The sequence below is a fragment of the Triturus cristatus genome, chromosome 8 (assembly GCF_964204655.1).
Source record: "Triturus cristatus chromosome 8, aTriCri1.1, whole genome shotgun sequence".
Lineage (NCBI taxonomy): Eukaryota > Metazoa > Chordata > Amphibia > Caudata > Salamandridae > Triturus > Triturus cristatus.
The window spans coordinates 344545215-344572467 of record NC_140591.1 but is presented as its reverse complement, the minus strand read 5'-3'; the positions used below and the strand labels follow the sequence as shown (position 1 = coordinate 344572467).

The 27253-nt window shown below is 47.4% G+C and overlaps 1 protein-coding gene across 1 annotated transcript in view; it reads right to left on the bottom strand.

The window, feature by feature from the left end:
• Positions 1–27253, bottom strand: part of LOC146802102 (cilia- and flagella-associated protein 337-like) — a 521178-nt gene that overhangs the window by 162550 nt on the left and 331375 nt on the right. The window contains exons 17-18 of the mRNA XM_085621663.1: positions 21393–21499; positions 5444–5523 (exon numbers count right to left, since the gene is read on the bottom strand). Of these exons, the coding sequence (XP_085477789.1) occupies positions 5444–5523; positions 21393–21499 (187 nt within the window). The remainder of the gene's footprint in view (positions 1–5443; positions 5524–21392; positions 21500–27253) is intronic.

The following is a 27253-nucleotide window of genomic DNA, read 5'->3' as shown; positions in this document are numbered from 1 at the left end:
CAATCCTGGCAGGGCCCGTAAGGGCCCTACCAGCAGACCGCGAGTAAAGCGCTCTGTTATAGTTACCGCCGGGGAGCAGGAATTTATCCATCTCATATGCCGGGTTCGAACCAGGAGCGTACGTAGCATGATTAATGGCAGACAGCTGGGAGGACCAATAGTACCGTCTAATATCAGGAAGCGCGATGCCCCCGTCATACCAGGAAAGAGTCAGCTTGGCCAAAGCGATACGCGATCGCCCGTCCCAAACCAGTCTCCTCTGCAAACTCTCCACCTCCCTAAAGTAGGCCGCAGGAATGACATCGAAGGAGTTCTGGAGTGCATAAAGGAATCTGGGAAGGGACATCATTTTAAACAGCGCCGCGCGACCAAGCGGAGACAAGGGCAGCTTACACCACCGAGCCGTATCTGCCCTCAAACGCCGGAGTGGAGACAGGAGATTCTGCTCATAGCGGACCGCCGGATCCAACGAAACGTACACCCCCAGGTATTTAAAGCCGGACTGAGATATTTGGAGCGGAAGCCGAGGCGGCAAGAGAGGAAGACCACCAGAGATAGGATACACACAAGATTTGGACCAGTTGATTATCAGACCCGAGTTTTTCCCGAAGGAAGTAAGGACATCAAAGAGAACATTGAGCGACTTCCGCGGTGAGGTGAGATACAAGAGAATATCATCCGCGTACAATGAAACCCGATCCTCGAAGCCCGGGGCCCACCGGAGCCCTCTAATCGAGGGCTCCCAACGGAGCCAGGCAGCGAGCGGTTCCAGGGCGAGAGCAAAGAGCAGCGGGGACAACGGGCACCCCTGCCTAGTTCCCCTCCCGAGAGCGAAAGGCCGAGAAACCCGCCCATTGACAACCACCTGAGCCATTGGTCCAGCATAAAGGAGCTTCACCCAGCTAAGGAACCCCTCCCCAAAACCAAACTTCGCCAAGACGGCCCAAAGAAATGGCCATTCAATGGTATCAAAGGCCATCGTGGCGTCTAGGGAAACCAATATGGCCGGTTCAGCGAAGTACTCAGCCCTAGCGAGGACGCCGTGCAGACGCCGTAAGTTGAGAGCGGTATTACGATGTGGGATGAAGCCACATTGATCCGGATGTATCAAGTCACATATAACGCTCAGCAAGCGATTGGCGAGGACCTTAGCAAGGATTTTGGGTTCGGCATTCAGCAGGGAAATAGGCCTATAGGAGGCACAGCGGTCACGTGGCTTACCCTCCTTGGGAATCACCACTATAGTAGCCAGACGCTGGTCGTCAGGAAGGGAACCCCTCTCGAGCGATTCCTGAAACATATGACGGAGGAAAGGCGCGATTTTATCCGGGCGCAACTTATATAGTTCAATCGGCAGACCGTTGGGGCCCATAGCCTTGCCCGAGCGGAGGGAGCGAATCGCAGTAGCTATCTCTTCGACAGACAAAGGGGCATCCATCAGCTCGCGGTCCTCGACGGATAAGCCGGGCAGGGCAATATCCCGAAGCAGAAGACGAGAGTCGTCCTCATCTCTATCAGACACCGGGGAGTACACTGCACGGAGGTGGTCAGCAAAACACTCAACAATCTCACCAGGCTCAGTCACACACACTCCATCCGACACCCGAAGCTCCGGGACCACACGATTCACTCTCTCCTTCTTGTCCAACCAGGCAATCAGCTTACCCGCCTTGTCTCCGGCGTCATACAACCTACCCTGCTGCTCCCTATACATAGTCTTGGCAGCATCAGTGACGAGAGACTTATATTCAAACTGCTTCAGGCTGAGGGCATGCAGCCCATCCGGGGTGACATCCGCCTCCAAGGCTGCCTCCAGCCCCGATATTTCAGTCTCCAGCGTCACAACCGCCTCTCTCTTAACCCTCTTGGCCTCCACTATCTGGGACAGGGCATGCCCGCGGAGCACTGCTTTGCAAGCTTCCCACAGGGACACCGAGGACAACACCGACCCCTCATTCTCAGAAAAATATTGATCAATCGACTTAATCAGGCTATCACGGATCTTGGGGTCTCGCAGGTACCAAGGGTTAATAGGAGCGATCCGCCCAGCGGACCGCGACCCGGTGTCAAAAAGCAACCACAGTGGGGAATGATCAGAAATACCCCTGGCCAGGTGTTTGACCTCTCGAATCCGAGTAGCCTGGGCCGCGGGCATAAGGAAATAATCCAGTCTGGAGAGACTCCCATGGGCCCCAGAGTGAAAGGTGTACTGACACTGTGTCGGATGCATTAACCTCCAACAGTCCACCAGACCGAAGGTCTCCAGGAGCCCGCCCAGCCACGCCTGGGCAGCAGGGAGGGCCCTGGGCGGATGACGGTCCAGGTCACCCGAGACAACCGAATTAAAGTCCCCACCCATAAGCAAAAGACTGTCAGGAAGCCCAAGCAACATACGACCCAAGTCTGAGAAGGTGGAGTTCTGGAGGCCCGGGGGAACATAGACCGAGATCAAGGAAAGGGACTGCCCCTCCCACCTCCCAGTCAGAGCCACATAGCGCCCTCTATCGTCTGGGACCACCCTGGTGATCTCCAATGGAAGTGAAGCTCGCAAGAGAATGCCCACCCCTCTCGAACCAGTGGTGAAACCAGAGTGGGCCACAAGTCGATATCCCCCCCTGTTCATAGCCCGACAAACATTGCCAACCAGATGCGTCTCCTGTAAGAACACCACATCAGGAGTCAGACGACGCAGATATTGCAGCACAACACCCCGTTTGATACGGTCCCCCAATCCATTGACGTTCCAAGACATCAATCTCAACCCGTCCCCCCCCATCCCCTCCAGTAGATCAAGGGCCCCCTAGCAAAGAGCTCAACACCCAAGGATGAACCATAGCCAATACTTCGCCTTGAAAACAAAAAACACAAATGCAAACAACCCCACCCACCCACCAACCCCCCCCCAACTCCAACACCCCCCACCCTGCACCCCTGCGGTCCAAAAAACCACCCCAACTTGCAGTGTGCCTGTCGCCCTACAAACCCCATTCTACGAAAAGACCCCGGAGGAGGGAAGGGACCCGTCCCCGCCCGCTCCCCACACACAACATAGTGAAACAAAATGCACAAAAGAAGTAGAACCCAGCCGAACAGTACAACATGGCAGAGTCCGGGACCATAAGTCACTCCAAAGGAGACCCGCCACCCTCGGTACCGGCAGAGGGCCCAGTCCGGTCACCCCGGTCCGGCAGCGAATCCAGCCAGTCACTCACAGTCGCAGGAGAGTCAAAAAAGGTAGTCCGATCTTCATGTTCCACTCGGAGCCTTGCAGGATAAAGCATAGAGTACTTGAGACCGAGGTCCCGGAGACGCCGCTTCACCCCCTGGAAGCCCATCCGCTGTTTCTGGACAAGTTGGGTGAAGTCCGGGAAAAAGTTAATGGACGAGTTCTCATGACGGACCGGGCCATGGACCCGTGAGGCCTGCAGAATCGCGTCTCGGTCTCTGTAATGGAAAAGTCTCGCAACGATAGGCCTCGGGGGGGCACCCGGTCGCGGCCGGCCACCTGGGACTCGATGGGCCCGCTCCACAGCGAAAAACTTACTCAGGCCAGCGGGAGCAAGATGTTCGAGGATGAGCTCCTCGACCAGGAGATCAACCGGGCGGTTATCGGAGGTCTCCGGAACGCCTATGACGCGGATGTTATTGCGGCGGGCCCGTCCCTCGAAGTCTTCCAGCCGCCGGGCCATCAGATCATTGGCCGACTTGAGATCGCCGAGAGTGGCCTGCAGGTCCGACACGTCCGTACCAAGGGAGGACGTCCGCACATCCAGCGATTGAACCCTCTCTTAGAGAGATCCGCCCGGATTAGCGTAATGTCAATGGCCACCGTGTCGATTTTACGGGCCAAGGCCTCGTACTGCGTAGCGATGGTCTCTCTGATGCCCTTAATGGCGCCCATGATGTCCTGCAGGGACAGATCCGGAGTAACGGACGGGCCACCACTGGTGTCCTCCGGGGGGACATTGGCCGTCCCGGGGGATCCTTTACCCTGAGTGTAGCGGTCCATGTTGTTCGTCTGGACCGGTCCCCCACGTAGGGATGTTTTGGTCTTACGCCTCTCGGGGTCTCCCTTGCCTCCCATGAGAACCTCGATCACCGAAGGGGACCACCGAGGAAGCGTCGAGGTGGCACAGGCCAGGCAGACGCGTGTCGCACCACAGGCCGCAATATGCCGGAGCGAAGGGACCACCGTCAATGAGCACACTGGCAGCAGACGAAGCCACCGGCATCAAGCGAAGGCAAAATGAAAGCCCAGTCGCACCAAGCAAGTCCACAGTCCAGCCCCTCAAAGACCAAAAGTGAAACTGAAAGTGATGTGACGGCCACTGGCACAGCCCCGCTGCCGTTGTTGTTCAACTACGCCCCGGCTCCACAGATCACCCTCGCATCGGGCACAGCCGTCGGGTGGGCCTCAAAAGTTCAAACCGCCATAACTCCGGATTGCCAGGTCCGATTTGATTTCCGAAAGGAGTTTAGTGTTCAGCCAGCATTCGTCTCCCAGATTCCATCAACCAAGTCAGGATAGAGTCAGGATAAATTCCGAGGAGCAGCGAGGGTCCGGGGAGCCCTGTGCTCACGCGACCATCTTGGATGCGCGCTAGGCTCCTCCCCGAGTTACATGTTTTTGCATTGTTTTCAGTTGTGTCTTCATATGCTAGTAGCACATCAACTGCTCAAAAACTAAATTTATAGTTTTAGCAGTGCTTAATTTGTAAAACAATGAGTGCCGGGTCCAAAATTCTGCTCAGAAGCCTGTGGCTGTAAGCACGCCGAATACTAATGCTGCAGAGTTTTTAATCCTCTCCAGGACTCTAATCTACTGCTATATACTCCCTGCCCCTTTAGCTCACTCCTGCAGGTTCTAGCTTTCTCCCTTTGTGATGGTTTCTCTCTTTCTCCCTCCTTCTTTCCCTTTAGTTGTTTTTACCTCTCTTGCTCTCAGGAAATGTTTGAAGAGGAAAACTAAGTCCCGGTCACCAAAAATGAGTGCTGGTCGCCCCCACTGGTAAGCCCCCGCTAAAATTAGCACTGAAATTTATAAACAAACGTGCAAAACGTGTATCTCTATCCATTTGTGGAAATGTACAAAATAAGATAATCCGTGTCTATGTATACTCTAATACAGATAATACCATATTTGACATAAACTATAACGTTAAGTAAAAACTACAGTTCATTAAGTGTGTTTTAGTTTTGCTTTGAACAAGAAAGATTTCCAATTTAGGTGTTCATTCATTTTCAATGAGGACATGGAATCTGTTTGAAGTAGTTTTGTAATCTTCTGTCACGCTTGACAGTAAAACACAGTTTTAAATGACAAGAGGTAAATTTAAATGGATTCCTTCAATGCTATAGTATCAAACCACATGCTTTGCTTTGACAACCTTGCAGATGCTTTCAAACTTACACTGCACCTTGTGTATGTCCTTCTTGTACGTACCAGTTTTTAAAGTGTGCAAGCAATGTCCATTGTTATAGTTCCATATTTTTAAACATCCATCTCTTCCTCCACTCACCAACCTGAAGAAAGATTATCAATAAATATATTAAATTTAAAAAATGTGAATAAGTTTCAGAAAGACGATAAATATAACAGAGATGCCGATTTACTTCCAGACGAAGAGTAATTTAAAGTATTTTTTTGTCGCATTAACGCACAGGGGCAAATTTACGTGGTGCAGATATCAGTCTACGCTCTCTAGCTTAGGGTTTGGACTAGAAGCATACCCTTTAGGTACAAATTTCTATTCCTAGACGAACTAATAAGTATTCCATAGATTGGGTGTATGTTGGGCTCTTCAGCACTCATGCAATGCATGTTTTTGAAAATATTAAATTAAAACATTTCCCTTTGTTAATGCCTGCTTCAAGTAGGCGTTAGTTTTTTATGCAAAGTCCAGTCTCGCTATCTGAGTAGCTCAAACTTTGCATCAAAACCTATGGGTGTTGGTACTGATCGACCCAAGTAACGCCTCAGTGACACCTCCTTGACACAAAGTAATGCAAAGCAGCACAAAGTGTTTTTGGAGCTGAGAAAAGGGTACCCTTGCAGGGCAAAACTGGAAGGTAAATATCTATGCATTGCATTTGGTCACTTTGCATCCCTTTGTGACAACACAAACCCTTAGTATATCTGGGCCTGGGTGTGTTTAAAACTGCATGTCATTTAAATATGGTTGGTGCAAGTGGAACAATGTCACAGTAAATAGGCATGTTTATGATGCAGGTGAATAACCACCAGAAACTCCAGCACGCTCTTCTCATGGATGTGTTATGGGGGTGCCTTCATATTTATGAGACCCTTGTCTGCAGACCATATGTGATACCAACATACAACTGTTTTACACCCCTTGAACAGGTTGATTGACTGTTAGACACTGGGATATCATAGGACTATGTTTTGCGAACTGGTCGAATCTGGGACATGGACCTTAAGTGTGATACTGAAGGGCAACAACTTTTTGGGAAGGCGTGTCTGTACATGAGTTTTACACGTTCTTGCACCAGCGCCGGAAAGATGACAGTGCCCTTAATAAGGGAGACCCAGAACTCAGTTCCTTTGTTGGCTTAGCAGCCTCAGATGACTTCCAACAACACTAACTCTGCCATGGTTACCCGCTCTGGGTCAACCCTAGATGTTGCTGTAAAACCCAAAGAGATTAAGTATAATTTTAAATGTTTGTTTTGGAACGTGGCGGGCCGACTTAACAAGGTGGAGAATGTAGAGTGGACCAAACTATTTAAGGATTTTCATATTGTCTGTCTACAAGAGACCTGGGCTTGTGAAACAGTCCATATAGATGGGTTTCTCTCTATTCACACCCTAGCTGCATATTCAAGAGGAGGACACCACAGAAGTGGTTTGTTAACCCTGATCTCAAGAAACTCACATAGGAGGATTTATTAAACCTAACTTGACTCCCCCCCATTTTCAAATTGTTAACCTCATGCATAAATCTAGGGAAATGCTTGTTATTATTAACTTTTATCACACTAGTTTTATTTCTAGTAACATAGAGATGGCAACTTCTCTTGAACAGACTCTTAGCAAGATTTTAAGTGAGCCCAACATGGATTCTATTTTAATCTGGGGGGGGGGGGGTTCATTTGTAGGCTGTGCCAAATCTCTAAAAGTTCTGTTTGTGGGGTGTTGTGATGCGATACTGAGGATTATTCCCTTTATCAGCACAGTTTGTGTGGAGATGTTTTTAATTTCATCTTGAGCAACTATTCTAATTTTCTTGCTCTTGATCTTGCAGCTCACCCTGTAACAGGACATGTTACTTACACTGGAAGAGGCTTGGGCAGTCTCATAGATTTCATTGTGCTTTCTCAGCAATATAAACCCAATATTGCAAAATTGTGTGGGTGATCTTTACCCCCTAGCTATTTCTTTAGATACGAGCAATGAGAAGCAACAGAGCACAATTGCCACCATGCTAATAGTACTTAAAAGCAATACAGGCATTTAACGCAAGTAGACTACGGTGGACCCAGAGCTATGCTGGAAGAACTAGTAGCGAGAAGCAGGGAGGAGGTAATGGCCTGCTTGGATAGTGAACTGGACCCCAAGTTATGTTGCTGGTATTGGCTGAAGTTTGCCATTCTGACATTGACAATTTGATAACTGAGAAAAAGGTTAGAGAGCCCAGGCCACAAAGGTGGTTTGATGGAAAGTGCTCAAAGGCTCACAGAGATCTTATCCTTGTCTTGAAACAGGTGCTTAGGCGTAGACTTTGTCTACAGACTTTGTAGACAGAATTACAAAAAAGCAATTTTGTATTGGGAGGTAGCTATTACGAATGAGGCCTGGGAAAAATTGCACAAAACTAGTATAAGAACTGTTGTCTGGCTTTTTTTGGAAAACGGTCAAAGCCCCCTATTTTGGAGGCAATCAGAATACCCCTATTGATGTCATTGTTCAACCACATGAATGGGTTGAGCACCTTTTCAGGGTATATGGTTGTCATGTTAAATCCGATAGTTACCCTAACACTGTATTACCAAACCTCCTGGGGGCGGTCTGGAGCTAGCACCTCTCACCCTGAAAGATGTTAGATGCGAGATAGAACAGAGTGCAAGAAGTAAGGCGCCTGGTCCTGATGGAGTACTGGCTGACCTCTTTAATGATAATATTAACCTATGGGTGCCACTACTCACCAATGTGTTGAGGAGTGCTGGTATTGATGGCACGCCTAAATCATGGTCAAACTCCATTATAGCACTATATTTAAAAAGAGTGAAAAAACAGACCCCCAATGCTGCCACCTTATCTCCCTAATTGATTAAACAAGTAAAGCAATGGGTAGGATTTTATTGAATCGGATGGAAACTTGAGTGGCAGAAAAAGGTAGCTTCTCTGATGTGCAGTATGGATTTAGACAGGGTCTTGACACCTTTGACCGATGTCTAAATCTTCACATTAAATTATTGCATAAAATGCTAAAAATGGGTGTTGACAGTGCATTGGTTTATTTTCTTTTAGGTCAGTTGCATGAAAAAGTGACTGGATGTATAAGGTATGGGGCAAATGGGTAATGTACTGCTCCCATTAAAATGAAGCGTGGTGTGAGACAAGGGTTCATGTTGGCAGCATTCCTTTCTGCTTATACATCAACGATTTGGATACATGTCTAAATATTGGGGAGGCAGACACACCCCAGGTAGGTTCGAAGAAGCTCCCTGCTCTGCTTTATGATGACAATGTCTTAATGTCGAGAAATAGTGTGGGCCTACAGAAGTTGTTGAATAGATTTGTTTTATTTATGAGAGAATTGGGCTTAAGGACAAATACTGCCAAATCACACTTCATGGTAGTAGGGCATACACACGCTAGCCTGAGGCCACACCACATTAATGGTGAAAAACTTATTTCTGTCCCAACCATAACCTATTTAGGTATACTGTTTGACTGTAAAGGCACATGGTCGTATCCAATCAAGGTCAAAAAGGCTCGGATTGATCAAACCATAGAGGCCATTTTTAGATTTGCAGGAAAGTAGGGCTCTAAACCATTCACTGCCATGATCAATATTTATATTGAAAGCTGTTGCTCTATTGTGACATATGGAGCTGGGGTCTGGAGATATAGTGATACTTCCAGTTTACAGTGAAAATGTGTTTCTGAGAAGGTTTTTGTCTGTAACTAATAGTCTCCCAATATTTCTCTGTCACACGGAGCTAAGTTTACTGAATATGAAACTCTTCTAAACCATGAAATAATTAACGACTGCTTAGGCCTTGATAACACTCATAGCATCCCATGGCTGAGATATGCCAAAGAGCAAATTGTTAGGGAGAGCAGATTGTTTTTACAAGCATGAGAACAGTACCACTTGTAGTGTCTTCCCCAGCCTGGATACCAGCCAATGATTACACCACATACAGAGCTTAGTTTAAAACGTACTTATTCATCTGAAAGTATCTATAAACTCTACATTCTAAACCAGACTTTAGTGCAATCTGCTCTAACACTTACGTCACAGTTCTAGGGAGTCCATCAGGAGCCAAAAGGGTTCCATCATTTCTAACTCGAAAGACACTACACCACTGTTCCTAAATACCAGTTAAAACAAGATCTTCTAACCATATGCAAAAGGCACAGAGAAAGCTTAGTGATGGAAAGGTGAGGTGTCTGTTTACGTCCCGCTAGTAGCCAGAGACTCAATGGAACCATATCTCCTGTTTCCATTTAAACACTCAAAGATTTTATCTGTTAAGGTTCAGGTTTAATATAGTCCACTTTGTGGTTTCGTACCCTAGCAATGTATATCTTGACTCTGACCTTCAACTTTCCTCTGTGACCCTTGCTCAATGCAGTCCACGCTACACTTTTTCTTTTAAAACTATATGTTGTACCAAGAAAATCATTTTTAATTTCAATGTTTAGGTCTATAAACATCAGAAGATACAGGCCTTCCCTGTTTTATTTACAGCTTTTACAGATGGACTATAGCTGTATGGTGGTTTATAACTGTATTTCTGCAGCTGTAAGAATGAGGAGTCTAGTGGGGAAGTAAGTACTTTAATGGTGACGTACTTGTGGCGATCTTGAGCATCCCTTTCATATTTTTTGTTTATATTTGCATAAGTCACCTTGTGGTTTTAGTTGTTGAGACAGGTTTGGATGAGAAATATTGGATGTATTTGAATTCCCTATGTTTACATCTTCAGAAGGCACTTCATGTCCTAATCATTGAGGAAGCTGTTTTTATGTTTAAAATACTGTATAGATATATCATTGTCAACAGGAAAACACATTTTTGTGATGCAGTGTACTGTTGATTTTATGTACAAGTTATTTTATGGTTTTAGCCAAATAAAGTTTGATATGATTACAACCAAAAATCACAGTGTAGCATCCTTAGAAACTGCCTAATGCACACTTCACCATTACATTTATCTGAAAAAGAAAGATAACTTTGAAACGTAGTGAAAGGCGAGCAAGAACACGATCAAACTGGGACTTTAAGTAAAACTTAAAGACAGACAGTAATATGTGTCATGTTTTCTTTTTTATAACACATTTTTATTAGTTATGAAACCACCAAACATGGTAGAACTACAATTGCATTGCATTTACACAATATAACCACCCATGAACCACTAACATCCCCAATCCATAGTATGCCCCCCACCTCGCTCATATTTTGTCATACTTCCGTAGTCAACCTCGAGCAACGAAAATTGATTTTTCAAGCCCTTCATTCCACTAGGGTCAGGGCATTGGGGAAGTTCCATCGCCTAGCAATGTCCCTCTTAGCCACCAGTGTGGAAACAGCCACAAAAGTGCAGTCAGCCTGAGAGCCACCCACCTCGTCAACCATGCCCAACGGATCAAGAATTTGCTTCAAAACCCAAGAGAGCTCACTGCATATCTGTCATAGATATGACCGGGCATACCCAGATAACATGATAGAAATTGGATGGTGCTTCAGAAAAACAAAAGCAAGACAGATTGGGAATCTTGCCAGCCTGGTGTAAATGTATAGAGGTAATGTAGGTCAAATGGAAATACTTCAATTAAATCATCTGAAGGTGCATGAAAATAGCCAACATGCACGGGGGAATCTTGGCCTCCCCCCAATCAGCCTCATCAAGCTCATCCACCCAAACCTCCCAGCAAAGTCGGAGCATGTCGAAACCATGTGGAGCGTTCACAAAAAGTGATCTATAAACCTGGGATATTGCACCTCTGCCTATATGACCCATCAGCAACTTAGTCTACAGGGAGCTGAATTCCAGTATCTCAGTGTCTCAGAAAATGACAGTCAACAGTGCGTAGCGAAGTGCAGATATTTATGAAATTGTGTGTGATTAAGCTTACAACGATCGTGTAAGTCGCGAAGGAACAAAATATGTTTTCCCACCCAAACATCTCCGAGGACCGTAATGCCGATCATGTCCCACTTATGAAAGCCCTCTAGACCAGCGGAGTGGCGGAGCCAGCGCCTCTTATACAGGGGAGTCAACACCGTCAATTTACCATTCCAACCCATAAATCGCAATGCTGAGCACCAGCAAAGGAAATAATACAAGTGATATCAGGCAGGCAGCTGGGCAGTGGATCACCATACAGCATGCTCAGAATGCGGTCAAAACTTTAAAAGGAGAGTTCCCTTGGTACGTTGGATAATCCCACCCACTGCTAAGTCAGTTGATCAATTGGGAGGCCAGGCAACGAAAGTGGAGGTCCACCATTTCCAGCCAATAGGCATGTGGAGACTGTTTGACCATAGGAAAATGCTATTCGGGAGTGACCACCCAACCAAAGAAAAGAACGGACGGTAGAGTTGAGCTTGTGAAACCAACTTGGGGGATTGGGAGTAGCAAATGTTGGAATATATATAGAAAATGGAGGAGAAACATAATTTTGAAAAGGGCAACACAGCCCATTACATGCAGGGGAAGGTGTGACCACTTCTGGATATCACTTTTCATTTTGGACCCCATCGGGCTAAATTGAGGTGTTGCGTGAGGTCAGGAAGCAGGGAGATTTGAAATCCCAGGTTTTTAAAGGCCAGAGAGGCCTTTTTGAATAAGGTAAGGAGTTTGAAACATCGAGGCACTGAGGTGTGCGGGTGTATCAGAAACAACAGAGCGTCATCAGCATAAACAGCGATTCTTTCCTCTGGACCTCCCTCCCACAACCACCCACTAAACAGAGCATCACAGTGGATGAGGCTTGACAAGGGCTAAATCGCGAGAGCGAACAGTAACAAGGACAGGGACAAGGGACAACCCTGACACATACCTCACTGGATGGGGAAATGATCCGACAATGAGCCATTGACCCATATCTGGGCATAAGGCTGATGGTAGAGAGCTCCAATAAGGCGTATGTTCACAGTTCAGGACGCAAAATGTCAGCCTCAAGAAAAGACCAATCCACTGGCTCAAACGCCTTCTCGAAATCTAAAAGAAGCAGTGCAACTTGGGGATGGGACACACCCAACCGGGAGAGTGCTACCTGAACCCTGCTGCAACCGGCCTTGGCTGCGATAAATCAAGTGTGGCAAGGTAGGTGGAGCCGGTTGGCCAGAATTTCAGCATACAGCTTAAACTTCGTTGTTAATCAAAGAGATAGGCCTATATGAGGAGCATTTTTAAGGGGGTGTCCCAGTTTGGGTAAGACTACTATTGTGGCAAGGTCTAACTCGGAGGGGAATGCACCCTCTTTTGCCACTTCAGCATAAAGTTTAAGCAGCAAATTTCAGTACAAATAAACGTCGGTAGAACTCAAGAGGGAAGTCATCTGGCCCAGGCTTCTTGCCGCTGGGCATGTTAGATAGAGCAGAGGAAATCTCCTCCGCAGTGATGGGCTCCTCTAATTCACGGCCATGTTCATAGATGTCATGTGTTCTTGCCAGCACTGGCAGGCGTCCTTAAGGTTAATATGCTGTAGCTGTCCCAGGGCCGCTGAAAGCCACAGTACATGATTTGGGACATGAGGGACATGTCCCAAGTGCTCCAGGCCTTGAATCTGGGTCTCGGGATGTAATTTGTGCAACTTTATCTTGCTCGCCCCTATGCCCAAGCCCCTTTGCCATGCCCTGCAACACTGCCTTACCAGCCTCATACAGGGTGGTAGCAGAGGCAACTGAACCATGGTTAAATTCAAAGTATGCCTATATCTCGAGTGCCAAGGAAGCCTCAAATTGAGGGACCATGAGGTACCAGGCATTAAGACGCCACACAGGAATCATGGTCCAATTCGCAGCACCGAAGGTCCTAGCCAGAGGAGCATGATCCGATATCCTTCTCGGAAGTATGGCCACGCAGTCCATCTGGCACACATTCGTGGCTGGCAGTAGGAAGAGATCAATGCGAGAGTCGGTTTTGTGCACGGCCGAAGTGTCGGTATATACACAAGCAGGAGTCACATGCCTGAGTAAGGGGACCAGATGCATCAAGGTCAGGAATCAGGATTACATACCGCGTTAAAGTCACCACCAATGATGGAGACTCCCATTGACAGACCTGCAATCAGGGTAGACAAGAATGAAAACGTCCCTGATGGTGCTTGATCAGGCAAGTAAATTGAGATGAAATTGTACTTACTGCACTCTAAATGACCCTCCAATGCTACATAACGTTCTAGAGGATCAACCTACAAGTTGCAGACCATCAAGGGGAATAGCCACAGCCAGTGAACCCTGACTGAACCCCGCATGAAGCACTCTGTCATACCCATACCTCAGAAGAAAGGAACTATGGGAGCCTAACAGGTAAGTCTCCTGAAGCATGAGAACCGAGGGGTGAAAGCGTTTGGCAAATCTCAGGACAGCTGTGCACCTAATGCAGTCCAAGAGGCCATTCACACCCCACAACATTAATTTAAATGAGGGCATGGCAGTCAAAGATGAGCACTTGAAACAGAACATAGGGGTGACCTGGTGTAGAGAAAAAAGACACATAAATGTGTGTAGGGGGCTCGAGAATGAGTGAGTCACATGTGAAGTGCTGTGCAGGCACAAAACAATTTGGTGGTAAATACAATACATGCCTACAACTACTTCCCAAAGAGCAAACCATTCCCTTTGATTTCCCCAGACCTCCCAACCCCATACTTCCAACCTGATGCATCTGTCGCCCAAACTGGACCTCAACGGTGGTAAAAAAAACAAAAAATAAAAATGAAGCATATGGTGAGTGCAGGAAGCTCAACAGACTCCCACTGTGCCGGAGAAGGCTAAGTTAGATGCAATTTACAATTACCAAGAGTTTATCCCATTCTTCGTGGGGTCGTGGGGTACAGCCACAGCTCTAGTCTGGAACAGGATAATCAGTCTGAGAGGCCTCCCTGTCATGTGGATATGCTGGTCAGACAGCCGTCGGGCCCCACTGTCTTGGACGTTGAAGGCTCTGACTCTGTGCCGGAAGAATTCCTCCAGCCACTGTCACGATCGTGAGGCTTGTAGGAACAGGTCTGCTGCCCCCACTGAGGCCTCTGGAAGGGCCCTGCAGCGCCTTTGCATGGTCCGCCACTGGGATCTGGTCGGTCTGAAGGGGTGCTTGGGTCATGCCTTTTCAAAACACATTCCCATGCCTGCTCATGAGTCTCGAAGAAAAAGGACTTAGAGTTGAAGAGGACCTTAAGTTTTGCCCGGAAGAGGAGAATATATTGAAGAATCTGTAGAGAGCCATACGGGCTCTCCCCTACAAAGTATCCATGCATGCACTCCTCGGGCAGGCTCGACCCGAGGAGATAAAGAAACGGCCTGAGACGGCTCGGGGTCTTCCTGCCAGCAATTAACCTAATGTGTGGCTGTGCATTATTTTAAAGCGCTGCGTAGGCCCAGACACCCTGATACCCGCCGCACTACATTGGCGATGAGGCCGGTCGGACTCCCTTGCCCAGCATCACCTCCGGCGTGAGCCTGTGACGCTCTGGTGACCGCGCTACAGCACTGCAGCCCTCGCGAACCCCCCACTGTCATCGGCTGCCTCAGGCCGAGAGTCTGTGTCCCTGTGCCTGCCTACCTGCACCTCTGTGCACCCCGCTGACACCTCCTGCCGAGGCCGTCCCAGAGTCGTGTGTGCCGCAACCCGCGGGGAGCCCACCCCTGCCGGGATGACTCGCCCTGCCCAGCCGGAGGCCTCTCCTGTGCCTTCCGGCCTGCTCCTGGCACCCAGGAAGGAGCATGCTCAAGACAGTGGCGCGCGCCCGCGTGATCCCCAGAAGCGGATTGCCGATGAGTCTGTGAGGCCCCGGGGGAGCGCTGGAAAGGCACGCTGTGCGCACGAAGGCCCATCACCTTGCTCCTCTGCCCAGGGGAGGGCTAGTAAAAAACAAGGGAGACAAAGGAAAGGAGGAAGGCACTCCAACACGCGTGAGGGCCCATCACCACACAACCCCACTGCAGAGAGCCCCGTGTAAGTGTGAGGCATCACCCAGAGGCTGCCACAGGTGATTAGACTGGAAGTAACACGCCACACGCACAAGGCCCAACCTGCCTGGAGCACCACTGACCCACCATTCACGTAGGGTCACAGTGATCAAAGACTGCCCAACCAGGCCAGCCACGTGCATGCACGCTAGCCCACACGGAAACACCAGGTCTCACAGAGAGAAGACTGCTTTGCAGCGCCCATGGGCACAAATGCCAGCAACATCAGCACATCGCCCTCAGCAGGCGCTGCCGGCCCGCAAGCCGGTGCGGCTGAACCTCACAGAGAGGACAATGCCCCGTCCCCGGGTCACAAGCACACAGTCGTCTCCCCACTGCTGCCTTTCAGTGAGATTGCTGACCCCGCAATAGCGGCCCCACAATGGAAGGCATGGATCGAACGTCTAACCCACTACTTCAGGGGTACCTGTGTGACAGATGGCGCGGTAAAATGGTTGTTGCTCATATACTACGGTGGCGCAGAGATCTACAACCTCTTTGAGACATTGCCCAACACAGGGAATGATGACGACTATGAAGCTGCGGTCGCCGCGCTCAACCGGCACTTCGACCCTCAACTGAACCCGGACTTCGAGCGTTTTAAGTTCAGACAGGAGTCGCAGTCAGACACAGAGTCCGTGGACATGTTTTAATGCGCGGCTGCGCAGACTGGCCAGCACGTGCACCTTCACGAACCAGAGGGAAGAAATACGAAGCCAAGTCATCCAGGGATGCCGCTCAGCGCTGCTAAGGAAACTGATCCTTTGGCAACCAGGGATCTCTCTTGACGTGATCCTCATCCTGGCCAGGTCCCACGAACTCTCTGATGCACGGGCAGGTGAAATGGAAGCCACCCTGCATAGGACCACTGCAGCACCACAGGCAATGAGGTACACGCCCATCACGGAAGAAAGAGTCAAGGCCATACAACGGCACCCCAGTACAGCTTTCCCAGAACCGCGACCGCCCACGAGTGGTGCGTGCGGCAACTGGGGCATGGAACACCCGCCAAGACAGTGTGCGTAGCAAAAGGAAAGAGGTGCACCCGCTGCGGAAAGATCATTCATTTCGCCAAGGTGTGTAGAAGCAGCTGGTCTCGACAGACCTATTCCAGGCCTCGAGGAATGACACAACGACTAAGCCAGGTGTAGCTCGACGACGCGCAATCGCAGGATGGTGACTCGGCGCGTGGGTGCTGCCTCACGCTTAAAGAAGATGACGACGAGGTGTTTGTCGTATCCTTTGTCAGCAGGTCGGACAATCACCGAAGACCGCAACCGATGTGCTCCGTTTTGGTAGGAGGGTCCGAAGTCTAGGCGCGCATTGATAGGGGCGCATCGGTCAATGTCATGGACTCAGAACAGTATGAGCAGCTCTCACCACGACCCCCTCTCACACCTACCAAGGCCCGGATCTACACCTATGGAGGTACGCACCCTCTGCCCCTCAGAAGGGTCATCGAGGCCAGTGTCACCAGCGACAAACATGTCACGAGGGCCCAATTCCACATCACGGAAGGGAGGAGAGGCACCCTTCTCAATTGTCACACCACAGAAGACCTCGGTTTGGTCTTTTTCGCTCACAAGATCCACGACTCCCACGATGATGCCATCTTGCACGACTACCCAACACTGTTCACAGGGCTCTGCAAGCTCAAAGGGAAGCAATTCAAGCTCCACATTGACCCCACCGTGTGGCCTACTTCCCTGAGACACCGGAGGGTGCCATTCAACCTTCGCCCGCAAGTAGAGGTAGAATTGAAGAAGCTCGAAGACCTCAACGTCATCGAAAAAGGTGTCAGGACCCACCCCGTGAGTGTCCCCATTGGTCGTGGCCCCCAAGCCAAACAGCTGGGAGCCATATGGCTGTGTGAGGACATGAGACTCCCAAACCTAGCAGTCAAGAGGGAACGTCATATTACCTCCACTTTGGATGACATAGTGGCGGACATGAACGGAGCCAAATGGTTCTCCAAGCTGGACCTAAACGCTGGGTACCACCAACTAGAACTGGAGCCTGAGAGCAGGTACATCACCATGTTCTCTACCCATGTCCGCCTCAGGAGGTACAAGAGAATGAGCTTTGGGGTGTCGTCTGTGGCCGAGGTCTTCCAAAATGCCATCCAGGAAGCAACGTCCGTTCCACCCTCCAGCATCTGGAAGACTGCGGACTGACCCTCCATAGGGCCAAGTGTTCCTTTTACCAGGAATCAGTCGACTTCTTCGGGTAAATTTTTACCAGACAGGGGCTATGGGTGGATCCCAAGAAAGCAATGGCCATCCGGGTGGCAAGCACCCCGAAGACTCCCACCGAAGTTCGCAGCTTCCTCGGCATGGCCACTTAATGTGGCAGGTTCATTCCAAACCTGGCCTCTATATCGGAGCCACTCCGCGCCCTTACCTGTAGTGACCATCAGTGGGAGTGGACCGTAGCTGCCAACACAGCATTCGACTCCATCAAAACAGCCCTCATGGATAAGACGGTGATGGCCTACTTCTATCCGGGGCGACGCACGGAGTTGGTGGTAGATGCCAGCCCGTAGGCCTAGGAGCAGTCCTCCTACAGGAACATGACCAGGAGACGGGGAAACCAGTCGCATACGCCAGCCAGGCGTTATCCGACACCGGGACCAGATACGCCCAGATCGAGAGGGAAGCCCTGGCAATAAAGTGGGCCTGTCAACATTTTCACCTCTATCTGTACAGGCAGGAGCTTCTGGTGGTAACCGATCACAAACCACTGCTCCCACTCTTCGCAGGGTCATCAAGACTGGAGCCTCCCTGAATCGAAAGGTGGGCTGTACAGCTGCAGGCGTACAATTTCAAGATTGTGTTCCTTCCGGGAGCACACAACCCGGCCGAGTACCTCTCACGGCATCCAGAGCCTCTGGCCGTTCAAAGTTCATGTTCGGATGTAGCATACTCAGAAGCATTTGTGAAGATGGTCTCATGCGAGTAATGCCCCAAAGCCATGACGTGAAGGAGATTAGCCGTGCAATGGCCGTTGATGAGACACTGGCCAGAGTGAAAAGTACCCTGCTGAACAACGGGTGGTCCCACTTCCTAGACAGGGCCCAGACACTCCGAGCGGAAGATAGCCATGCACGACAACAACTCTGGCAGATGCGGCCACGAGTTGAGTGAAGGAGAACAGGGAGTTGTCCTGAGGGGACATGTTATTGTTATCCTGAAAGCCCTGCAAGACAAAATCATCCAGCTGGCGCATGTGGGGCATCAGGGAATGGCTAAAACCAAAGCTCGGCTGCAAAACAAAGTTTGGTTCCCTGCGATGGATACGAGAGCGGTAGACATGGTGCGGCAGTGTCACTCATGCACCATCACCGGCGGTGATCCAGCACCGGCACCCATCAACACAGAAGAGCCAAGCGAACTTCCATGGTCCAAGATTAGTATCGATTTAGGGAGCTTCCCTGATGGTCACAACATGCTGGTGCTCGTTGATTCCTTCTCGAACATTCCAGTCGTAGCGGTGGTGGCTTTGACGGCATTCACACATGTCAGGTAGGTCCTGGACAAGACTTTTGCCCTCCTGGGCCTGCCAGATGAAATTCGCTCAGATAACAGACCCCTGTTCCAAGGCCACGAGTTTCAAAATTATCTGGAGAGCAGAGCGATTCGCCACAGGAAGATCACCCCTCTGTGGCCGCAGGCCAACGGGGAAGTAGAACGGTTCATGAGAACCCTCAACCGAGCGTTGTGCATCACTGTACATCTTGGGGAGGATGCCGAGACGGCGCTCAATCAATTCCTAGATGCATATCAGCAGACGCCCCACAGCACCACCCGGTGTGCCCCGTCCCATCTACTCTTCAAGAGAGCTCCGCAAGACAGCATTCCAACAGAATGCTAAAAGTGGGAGATCGCGTGGTGGTTAGAGACAGACACCCCGGCTGGAAGTTTCGGACGCCCTACGAACCGGAAGAGTGGACCATCACCAAGATGCAAGGAACCATGGTCACAGCCCATCGAGAACAGCAAGTTGTCACCCGAAATGTGTCAAGTTTCAAGAGGACCTGTAGGTCGGGCACTGACCCGAAAGAGGCGGACGACCCAGATGTGACTCTGAGCCATACCCCCATTGGCTCATCAGGGCCCGTGACCTCCCCGCCAGCAGGGAGATAAGAGACCATGTCTGCTGCTGAAAGACTTAGCCAGGACCGTATTACTGAATCACCCCCAAACACCCAAGCGGACGCAGTGGCCAGTTCCAACTCCCTGAGCCAGAAGTATGGTCTCCGGCCGAACCCTGCGCCAAGCCAGAAGCTAAAACACTTCCTGTGTACCTCCCCGTAGGCATGCAAATGATGGTGGACTGGTACTAAAGAAAACGGGGGATGCAGAGAGCCATCTGGGCTCTCCGCTACAAAGTATCCATGCATGCACTCCTCGGGCGGGTTCGACCCGAGGAGATAAATAGCGCGAGACCGCTCGGGGTCTTCCCGCCAGCAATTAACCTAACGTGTGGCTGTGCGTTATTTTAGAGCGCTGCTTAGGCCCAGACACCCTGAGCCCTGCCGCGCTACAGAATCAACGCCCGCAGCTTTTGCTTGTTCTCTGTAAAGGAGTGACGGAGCTGCAGCACAGTCTTTCTTTAGTCAGGAAATAATATAATATGTGCCTTTTTGAAATTGAGCTCAGGTTGCCCATGGGCCGCTCTGAAGATCGCGTCTCTGTCATGGAAGTTAAGGATCCGGGCAATCTAGGGTGAGGGGGTGCAAGGGGGTGCACTGAGCCAAGGATCTGTGAGCCCTCTTCACCACAAACCAAGACACCAAGGCAACAAGACCGACTCCGTGACCCTGGAGCGAAACCAGTCCTCCAGGAATATGTGTCATATTCTATTGCTTCTTTTTATCCTTTGAATTGTTTGACAGGGTTGGTAGCTTTTGCACGTTTGCGTGATCTTCTAAGAGTGATTTTCAAGATGCAGAAATGACCCGCAAAAGCATACAGGTTCACCTAAAACACCAAGGCTGTGGATCTGATGGCCGGCCTCTAGATGGCGCCTTCAGCTCACACTTTGGGGCAGGAAGACGCAGCCGACACAGCGCTTCTGCACTGGGTACATGTTAAATCCGCATGCAAACGTTCTTAGAATCATGAAGGAGCTGCTGAACTGCGAAAGTACTTCCTCCCACGAGGTTTTATCCTTTATATGACCATGAGTACTCTCTGTGGTATTAGCGCGCATTGTATCGTATAACTCAGGTTTCTTCGATGTTCATTATTTCATGTGCTGTGTAATATACTATTTTACATCCTATACACGCTTATTGCAGGCAGGTGTTTAGGACTGGTGTTCAGGGCACTGCCTACTTCCTGACATTTTAAATTGGCTTCCTGCTCAAGAAGGGACTTAATTGCTCTTACTCAATTAATATTTGTTTTTACTCTAACATTATTTGCTCATGACCGGGATGAAATCTGACCAATGAATGGTATTTAATTAGTTTGTAGGTTGTGTGTTTAAAAGTTAACTGATGCCTTTTTAGCTGTAAAAAGACCGCCCTGCGCGAAGACCAAATGAATATAATCTTGATTAAATATGCTGCAGTACTGTTATCAATGCCCAGCATGTTTCTAAAGGCTTCAGATTCCTTTCAGGTACAAGAAGGTGAGGAACCACTTTTATTTAATTTATAATTTATATTTATTACTATTTAAAAGACCGCTTTCACACGAGCTGATGAACTACGCCGCACTTGCATCAATCAATTACTTTCCTGGCTGTCTTTATAAATCCTTCGGGGTCTTCCTGCTCTCAGAGGTTTGGAATTGCTATTTTGCACAGGAAGCTGATGAATTGTTCTTATTAATTCAATATTTTCAAATGTTATCTTAATTGCCATTATTATTACGAAATTGTTTTATTGAATGGTTTACATTTGTATAGGAGAAAGAATAAAGGGACCACAACAGCGCTGCGTCCAGAAAAAGATAGGCTTGTTAATAAATCAGCACCAGAACAGCATGTACATACCTTCTTCCACTTAGGTCAAAGGTCATGCAGGTTATTCCAGCATCCCCATGGGCGTCGCTGAACTCACACACCTGCCTTCCACTTTCAAAATCCCAGACTTTGACCACCTTCAATTTAACGGAAGAACATGCAATGTGTGAGTACATGAAGTGTGTATGAGGAGACTGGCGAGAGGTTATAGTAGAGGGTAGTCAGTCTAATCATTCATTTATTATGGACACATAATCAGTACAGAGTAATCAAGTCAGTCGCGCAATTCCCTCTACATGGACAGCATTGCAAATAAACAACTTGTGGTCATTGACAAGTTCTTAGCGTTCATGTGACAATCTAGGGCATTATGGGTGTTGTAGTCTTGGTTAGCTTCCTGTTTTTTTTACACATGATATAAACAATTTGAAGGTTAAAAGTCCAGGACTAGAAAGAGTGTCTGCGATGATATGTGGTAGGGGTATACACACTACATGCATAGCTATATGTAGAGAAATTGAGACTTGTCATTTACTAGACAAAGGATTCGGAACTGCTGCCTGTGACAGAAGTCATCACATTTGTAGCTCTTTCAATTCATTGTTTGATATTAAGATCAGTACATAAAATCATAGGAAATAGGGGACAAAATAAAAGAAACACTACATATATTAATAAAACTATTGTACAATAAAATAGTTTGTTCGATTGATGACTCAAAAATCACAATAGAGGGATATGAAATGCTCTGAAATATGTTTCGAATGCTTCAGGTGGTGCGACCTTATTCACCCAATTGTTCTGTTTGATGCAAAGAATCTAATACAAACCATGTAATATATTTCACATGAACCTCCAGAAAATAACATTTCCTAAAACTGCTAAAAGTACACCAGGGGTGGTAATCCCGATTCAGGCGCAGACAGGAGTTCGCACCCAAATTGAGATTACAAGGTGTGTGTAAAATACCAATTCCCCCTCTCCCCTCAAACTTTGCCAGGGGAAATCCAGCAGCATTTGTGTGCGCAAAATACACACATTCCAAAGGGTGGTGGGCACAGTATAAATATCACACCACACACTATAGGTATCACAAAAAAAAGCACAAGCCCAATGGAATGAGGGCCTCTAGGTCCCTGATTGGCAGTGTGTTTCGCCATCCTCGTCCAGTCAGTAATGAAAGAGAATGTATCAGGATTATTCTCTTAGATGCAAAAACAACAGTTGATGGACAGAATGCAGAACAATGTCATACATTCACCCCAGTACAGAGATCTGGGCCTAAATCCATCGTTTTTTTGCTCACCATGCCTTTCCAGTTTGAACCCAGCCATATGCAAATCAGTCTTGACCCTGTGCCTCATAGGAACAGTCCAGCCCCAACTGCCAAGCCAGGTCCTCCCAGGACTGGAACCAAGCATCCTAGGACCGGTTTCAGAGTTTCACCCCTCTTCAGCCAGGATAGCTTGATTCCAGTGGCATGTAGAACACAGGACTCACGTCTGAGCATACCCGTCCCACTCGGGGTGACAAATGCAAAAACTACAGTTGATGGACAGAATGCAGAACAATGTCATACATTCACCCCAGTACAGAGATCCGAAACCGGTCCTAGGATGCTTGATTCCGGTCCAGGGAAGACATGGCTTGGCAGTTCGGGCTGGACTGTTCCCATGAGGAACAGGGTCAAGACTGATTTGCATATGGCCATGTCTGAACTGGGGAGGCGTGGTGAGCAAAATAACGATGGATTAAACCCAGATCTGTGACTGGGGGTAAACGTTTTGCCAATGTGCAACATTCCGTCCATCATCTTGTGTGTTTTGCTGTTCGCCCTATGTGGGAAGGGTATGCCCAGACGTGGGTCCCGTGCTCACTACGCCACTGGAGTCAAGCTGTCCTGGCTGAAGAGGGGTGAAACCCCAAAACCGGTCCTAGGATGCTTGATTCCGGTCCAGGGAAGACATGGCTTGGCAGTTCGGGCTGGACTGTTCCCATGAGGCACAGGGTCAAGACTGATTTGCATATGGCCATGTCTGAATTGGGGAGGCGTGGTGAGCAAAATAACGATGGATTAAACCCAGATCTGTGACTGGGGGTGAATGTTTTTCCAATGTGCAACATTCCGTCCATCATCTTGTGTGTTTTGCTTATTCTCTTAAATGCCTTTGTGTGTTGTCCCTGAAACGTCCAACTACCTATGCAGAAAAATGCAAAGAGGGCACAGTCCTTTCTGTTTGTGCTAGTTGAATATGAATATTCCCTGAATACCTCCTTTTTATTCCTATGTTAGATGCTTTGAGGCCAATATACAAGGGCATGTAACAGTATGTTAAAGTAAAACAGGAGTACTCTTTCACATACTCTTACATGCTTATGCTTTAAAAAAGAATAGTCTACCTGCAGCTGGCATGAACCCTATAATACAAACTGGGACCAAATCTAAGTATCGCATAATGCAAATATCCTGTAGGACTTCTACTTCAGTTACAATGCATACTTACTGCAGATGTTTGGAGTTGGTGGGCACCTGCACTAGTGGGACTGGGGGTTATTTCTCACCATCTGACTTTGACCTAGAAAAAGAGCACGCGACAGAAAGGCAGAAAAGAGAGAAGGGAGGAGGAACATAAACATAGGAAAACAGTGAGAAAGGGAGAAAATAGAGATAAAACACTGCTTGAGTAAGATGCAGAGACAGGAAGTGTAGAATGGTGAAAAAAGAGGTATCACATGAAATCAAGACTAGATAGCATTGTTGTTTGCAAATATGGCATTTGGTGAGACAGGCAGTGGGATCCTAAGGAAAACCCTATTAAAACTTACATAATTTTTAATGAATTCAAAATTGTGGAAGGAATCGATTGAGCAGCTTTTTCTCTTGCTTCTGATATGCCACCAGTCCAACAATTGTATTTTTAGTTCTAGTAAATAAATTCAGGTGACGACATTTACATGATAAATTGTCTTTATATTCGAAACCAAGATATGTTTCATTTTGTCTTCAAATGGCATCTTCCAATGATCCATTAAAGTTACAGCCTTTCTTCTCCGCATCATGATTTGTGGTTTGTCATAATTTATATTTAAATTATTTACTTTTATCCAGACTTCACTGTCCAAAGAAAAGATCATCTTAAAGAACAATACTGAACTTCAGTTAAAATTATATGAATTATGGATGAAAACATTTAAATCTCATTACGTCCTCCCTTTTATCTCATCCTTTTACAAATGTCCGTTAGCGATGGCCCAATCGCAATGGCGACAATCTTCGATCCTAGGTTCAAACATTCTGTAAGCAGCATTCAGCTATACAGTCCTGCAGCTTAAACCTATGAAGTTCTCCTGCTTTAAACAAGGGTATCAAAAGATGTTTCATCTGTGTCAGAATGCCTAGACACACAAGTAAAAGAAAAAGTAGCCAACTCATTTGGAGCGCTTTTATTACCATTACACCCCAAGAAAATTGGCGCGGCTTCAAGGAAATCACGTTAAGTGAATGATCAAGTCCAACAATTTTAAAAATCATAGCAATGATGGACTTCATACTTGTAATAAGTAATCTGCTGCCCAGATGTTGTCATTAAATGCAGCAAGAAATGTAAACTTTATTTATGTATACATTTATTGTATACATTGGCGATCAGACAGAAACAAACTCCCTCATTGTTTTCCTTCATGTACTTGATATTTATTCCTATTTTATGACCCGTGTTAATAGACTGAATTGCAAAGAATACATCTTATCCAGCACATAAACTCTCTAAAGTTTACCTTAATTTCCTGAATAAGTATTGTTGTCTGGCATAAATATCCTTAAACGTCCTGGCTGGCAATGACTTTAAATTAGGATTGGTTATGGAACTAGCTATGCTTATGCATTGAACTTCAACCATATGATTTAAGGAACAAAGACTCAATTCAAGCCTCAGTGTCTCTATTCCTAGTGCATGTGGTAAGCCAAATGTTTTTTTTCTAATAATTTACCCTCTAATGTATCACAACTAAGGATTTCCTCTAGCAAATAATACATTAATAATAGTATTTATTTGGGATGTTTAAGACTGTAACCAAAGTGCTATAGAATGGCCAGACACCCTCCTTAAGTGACTGATGAACATGAGGTTTCAAACATGAGTTTATCATCAAAGGTACCTCTCAAACATCGATGGGATGGTCCCTTCCCAGCATGATACCTTTCAATTACAAGTAATAGCACCCTTTCTGTTTACCAAATTGTATACCTTGAATCTTCTGGGTATATATATTTAATATTTTGCCTTCACCATAGTTATTAAGTGCAACCAATTGCCTCTGAAAACTTATTACAGTGAGGCCTAGTAGCACTAAATCATCTGCGAAAAGTAATATATTATTTTGTCGATCATCTACTGGGGAGGGTTTGCCTTCAACCCCGCAAACCAGTGAGGAAATCATAGAGAAAGAGTGAGAACAATGAAGACAAGATAGAAATCTTGTTTTAGACCATTTGTAGTCAGGATTATCCCTGTGTTTTTCTCTCTGAGATCCACTGTACACTTGAACCCAATTATCAGAGGTAAAATATCTCCAAATGGTAAGTAATCGAATAGGCATGTTATTTTTTTTATCAGTTTCATCCACAACTTTCTTTTAACCATCAGGTCAAAAGACAATTTAAAATCTACATAACAGATGCTAATGCTTTCATTACTTATTGCTTTTTAATCAAGAACAAAGATGAAATAGAGAGTAAATTGGCCTGGTCTATACTCAGCTTGTTCAATAGGAACTAGTTAGTTATCAATCATCCAAATCTCAAACTCCCTAAGTAACATGCGGGTAAATATTTTTGTAGAAACATCAATTCGAGAAATGAACCAATATACTGCTGGGTCATCCATATTACCATTCCTGAAAATGTACTTATTCAATGGACCAGACCAGCTGGGGGAAGTTGGACACATTAATTCGGCCAATAGCTCAGGGGTGGGTTTATATATTACATCTGGTATTATATTGGGTTCACTTGCTCTACCAGGTGTTAATCCTTTTATAACTCTTATTTTGTCTTTGTATGTAATCTTGGGTAAAGAACCTTTGTGAATTTTATTTTATTTATATATTATTACATTTATGAGGCGCAACAGCTACCCAAAAAAGGTTTCCCGGCGCCAAGCAGATCAGATACTCAGATGAAACGGCTTACAGATTATTGGTTAAAGAGCCAGGTCTTCAATGATTTGCGAAATTGGACGTACTCTGTTTCATTTCGAAGAGCAATGGGCAGGGCATTCCAAAGTGAGGGACCTAGATATGTAAATGCCCTTTCACCCATCCGAGATTTAATTTTGGGAACGAAAAACTTCCCCTGAGTGGATGAGTGAAGATTGCGAGGAGGGACATATGGGCGGACCAGAGATTGCAAGTACTGCGGGGCAATCCCTATTTTGATTTTAAACATGTAGCTCAGGGCTTTGAACTTGATATGGTTCTCCACCCTGAGCCAGTGCAAATCTCGTAGATGGCCAGAGATAGAGGTGGCTCTAGGAACCCGGCAAAGTAACCTTGCAGCGGAGTTTTGGACCATCTGCAGCCTACGAGTCACCTCCTTATTTGAACCCAGGTAGAGAACATTTCCGTAGTCCAGCCTTGAGGTGATCAAGGCCTGGACTACGGTTCTCTGAGTGGGCTCTGGTAGCATCCAGATGATCTTTTTTAATCACTTCAGGATGGTGAAACATGTGGCAGCTACCTTGACAGCTTGATGATGCATACTGAGCGAGTCATCCATGATGACGCCCAAGTTGCGGACTTGGCAGGAAGGTAAAGGAAGTACACCCATCTCACCGGACCAGTGTTGAGGGTCCCAGAGATCCTTATTTTTCCCAAGTATCAAGACCTCGGTT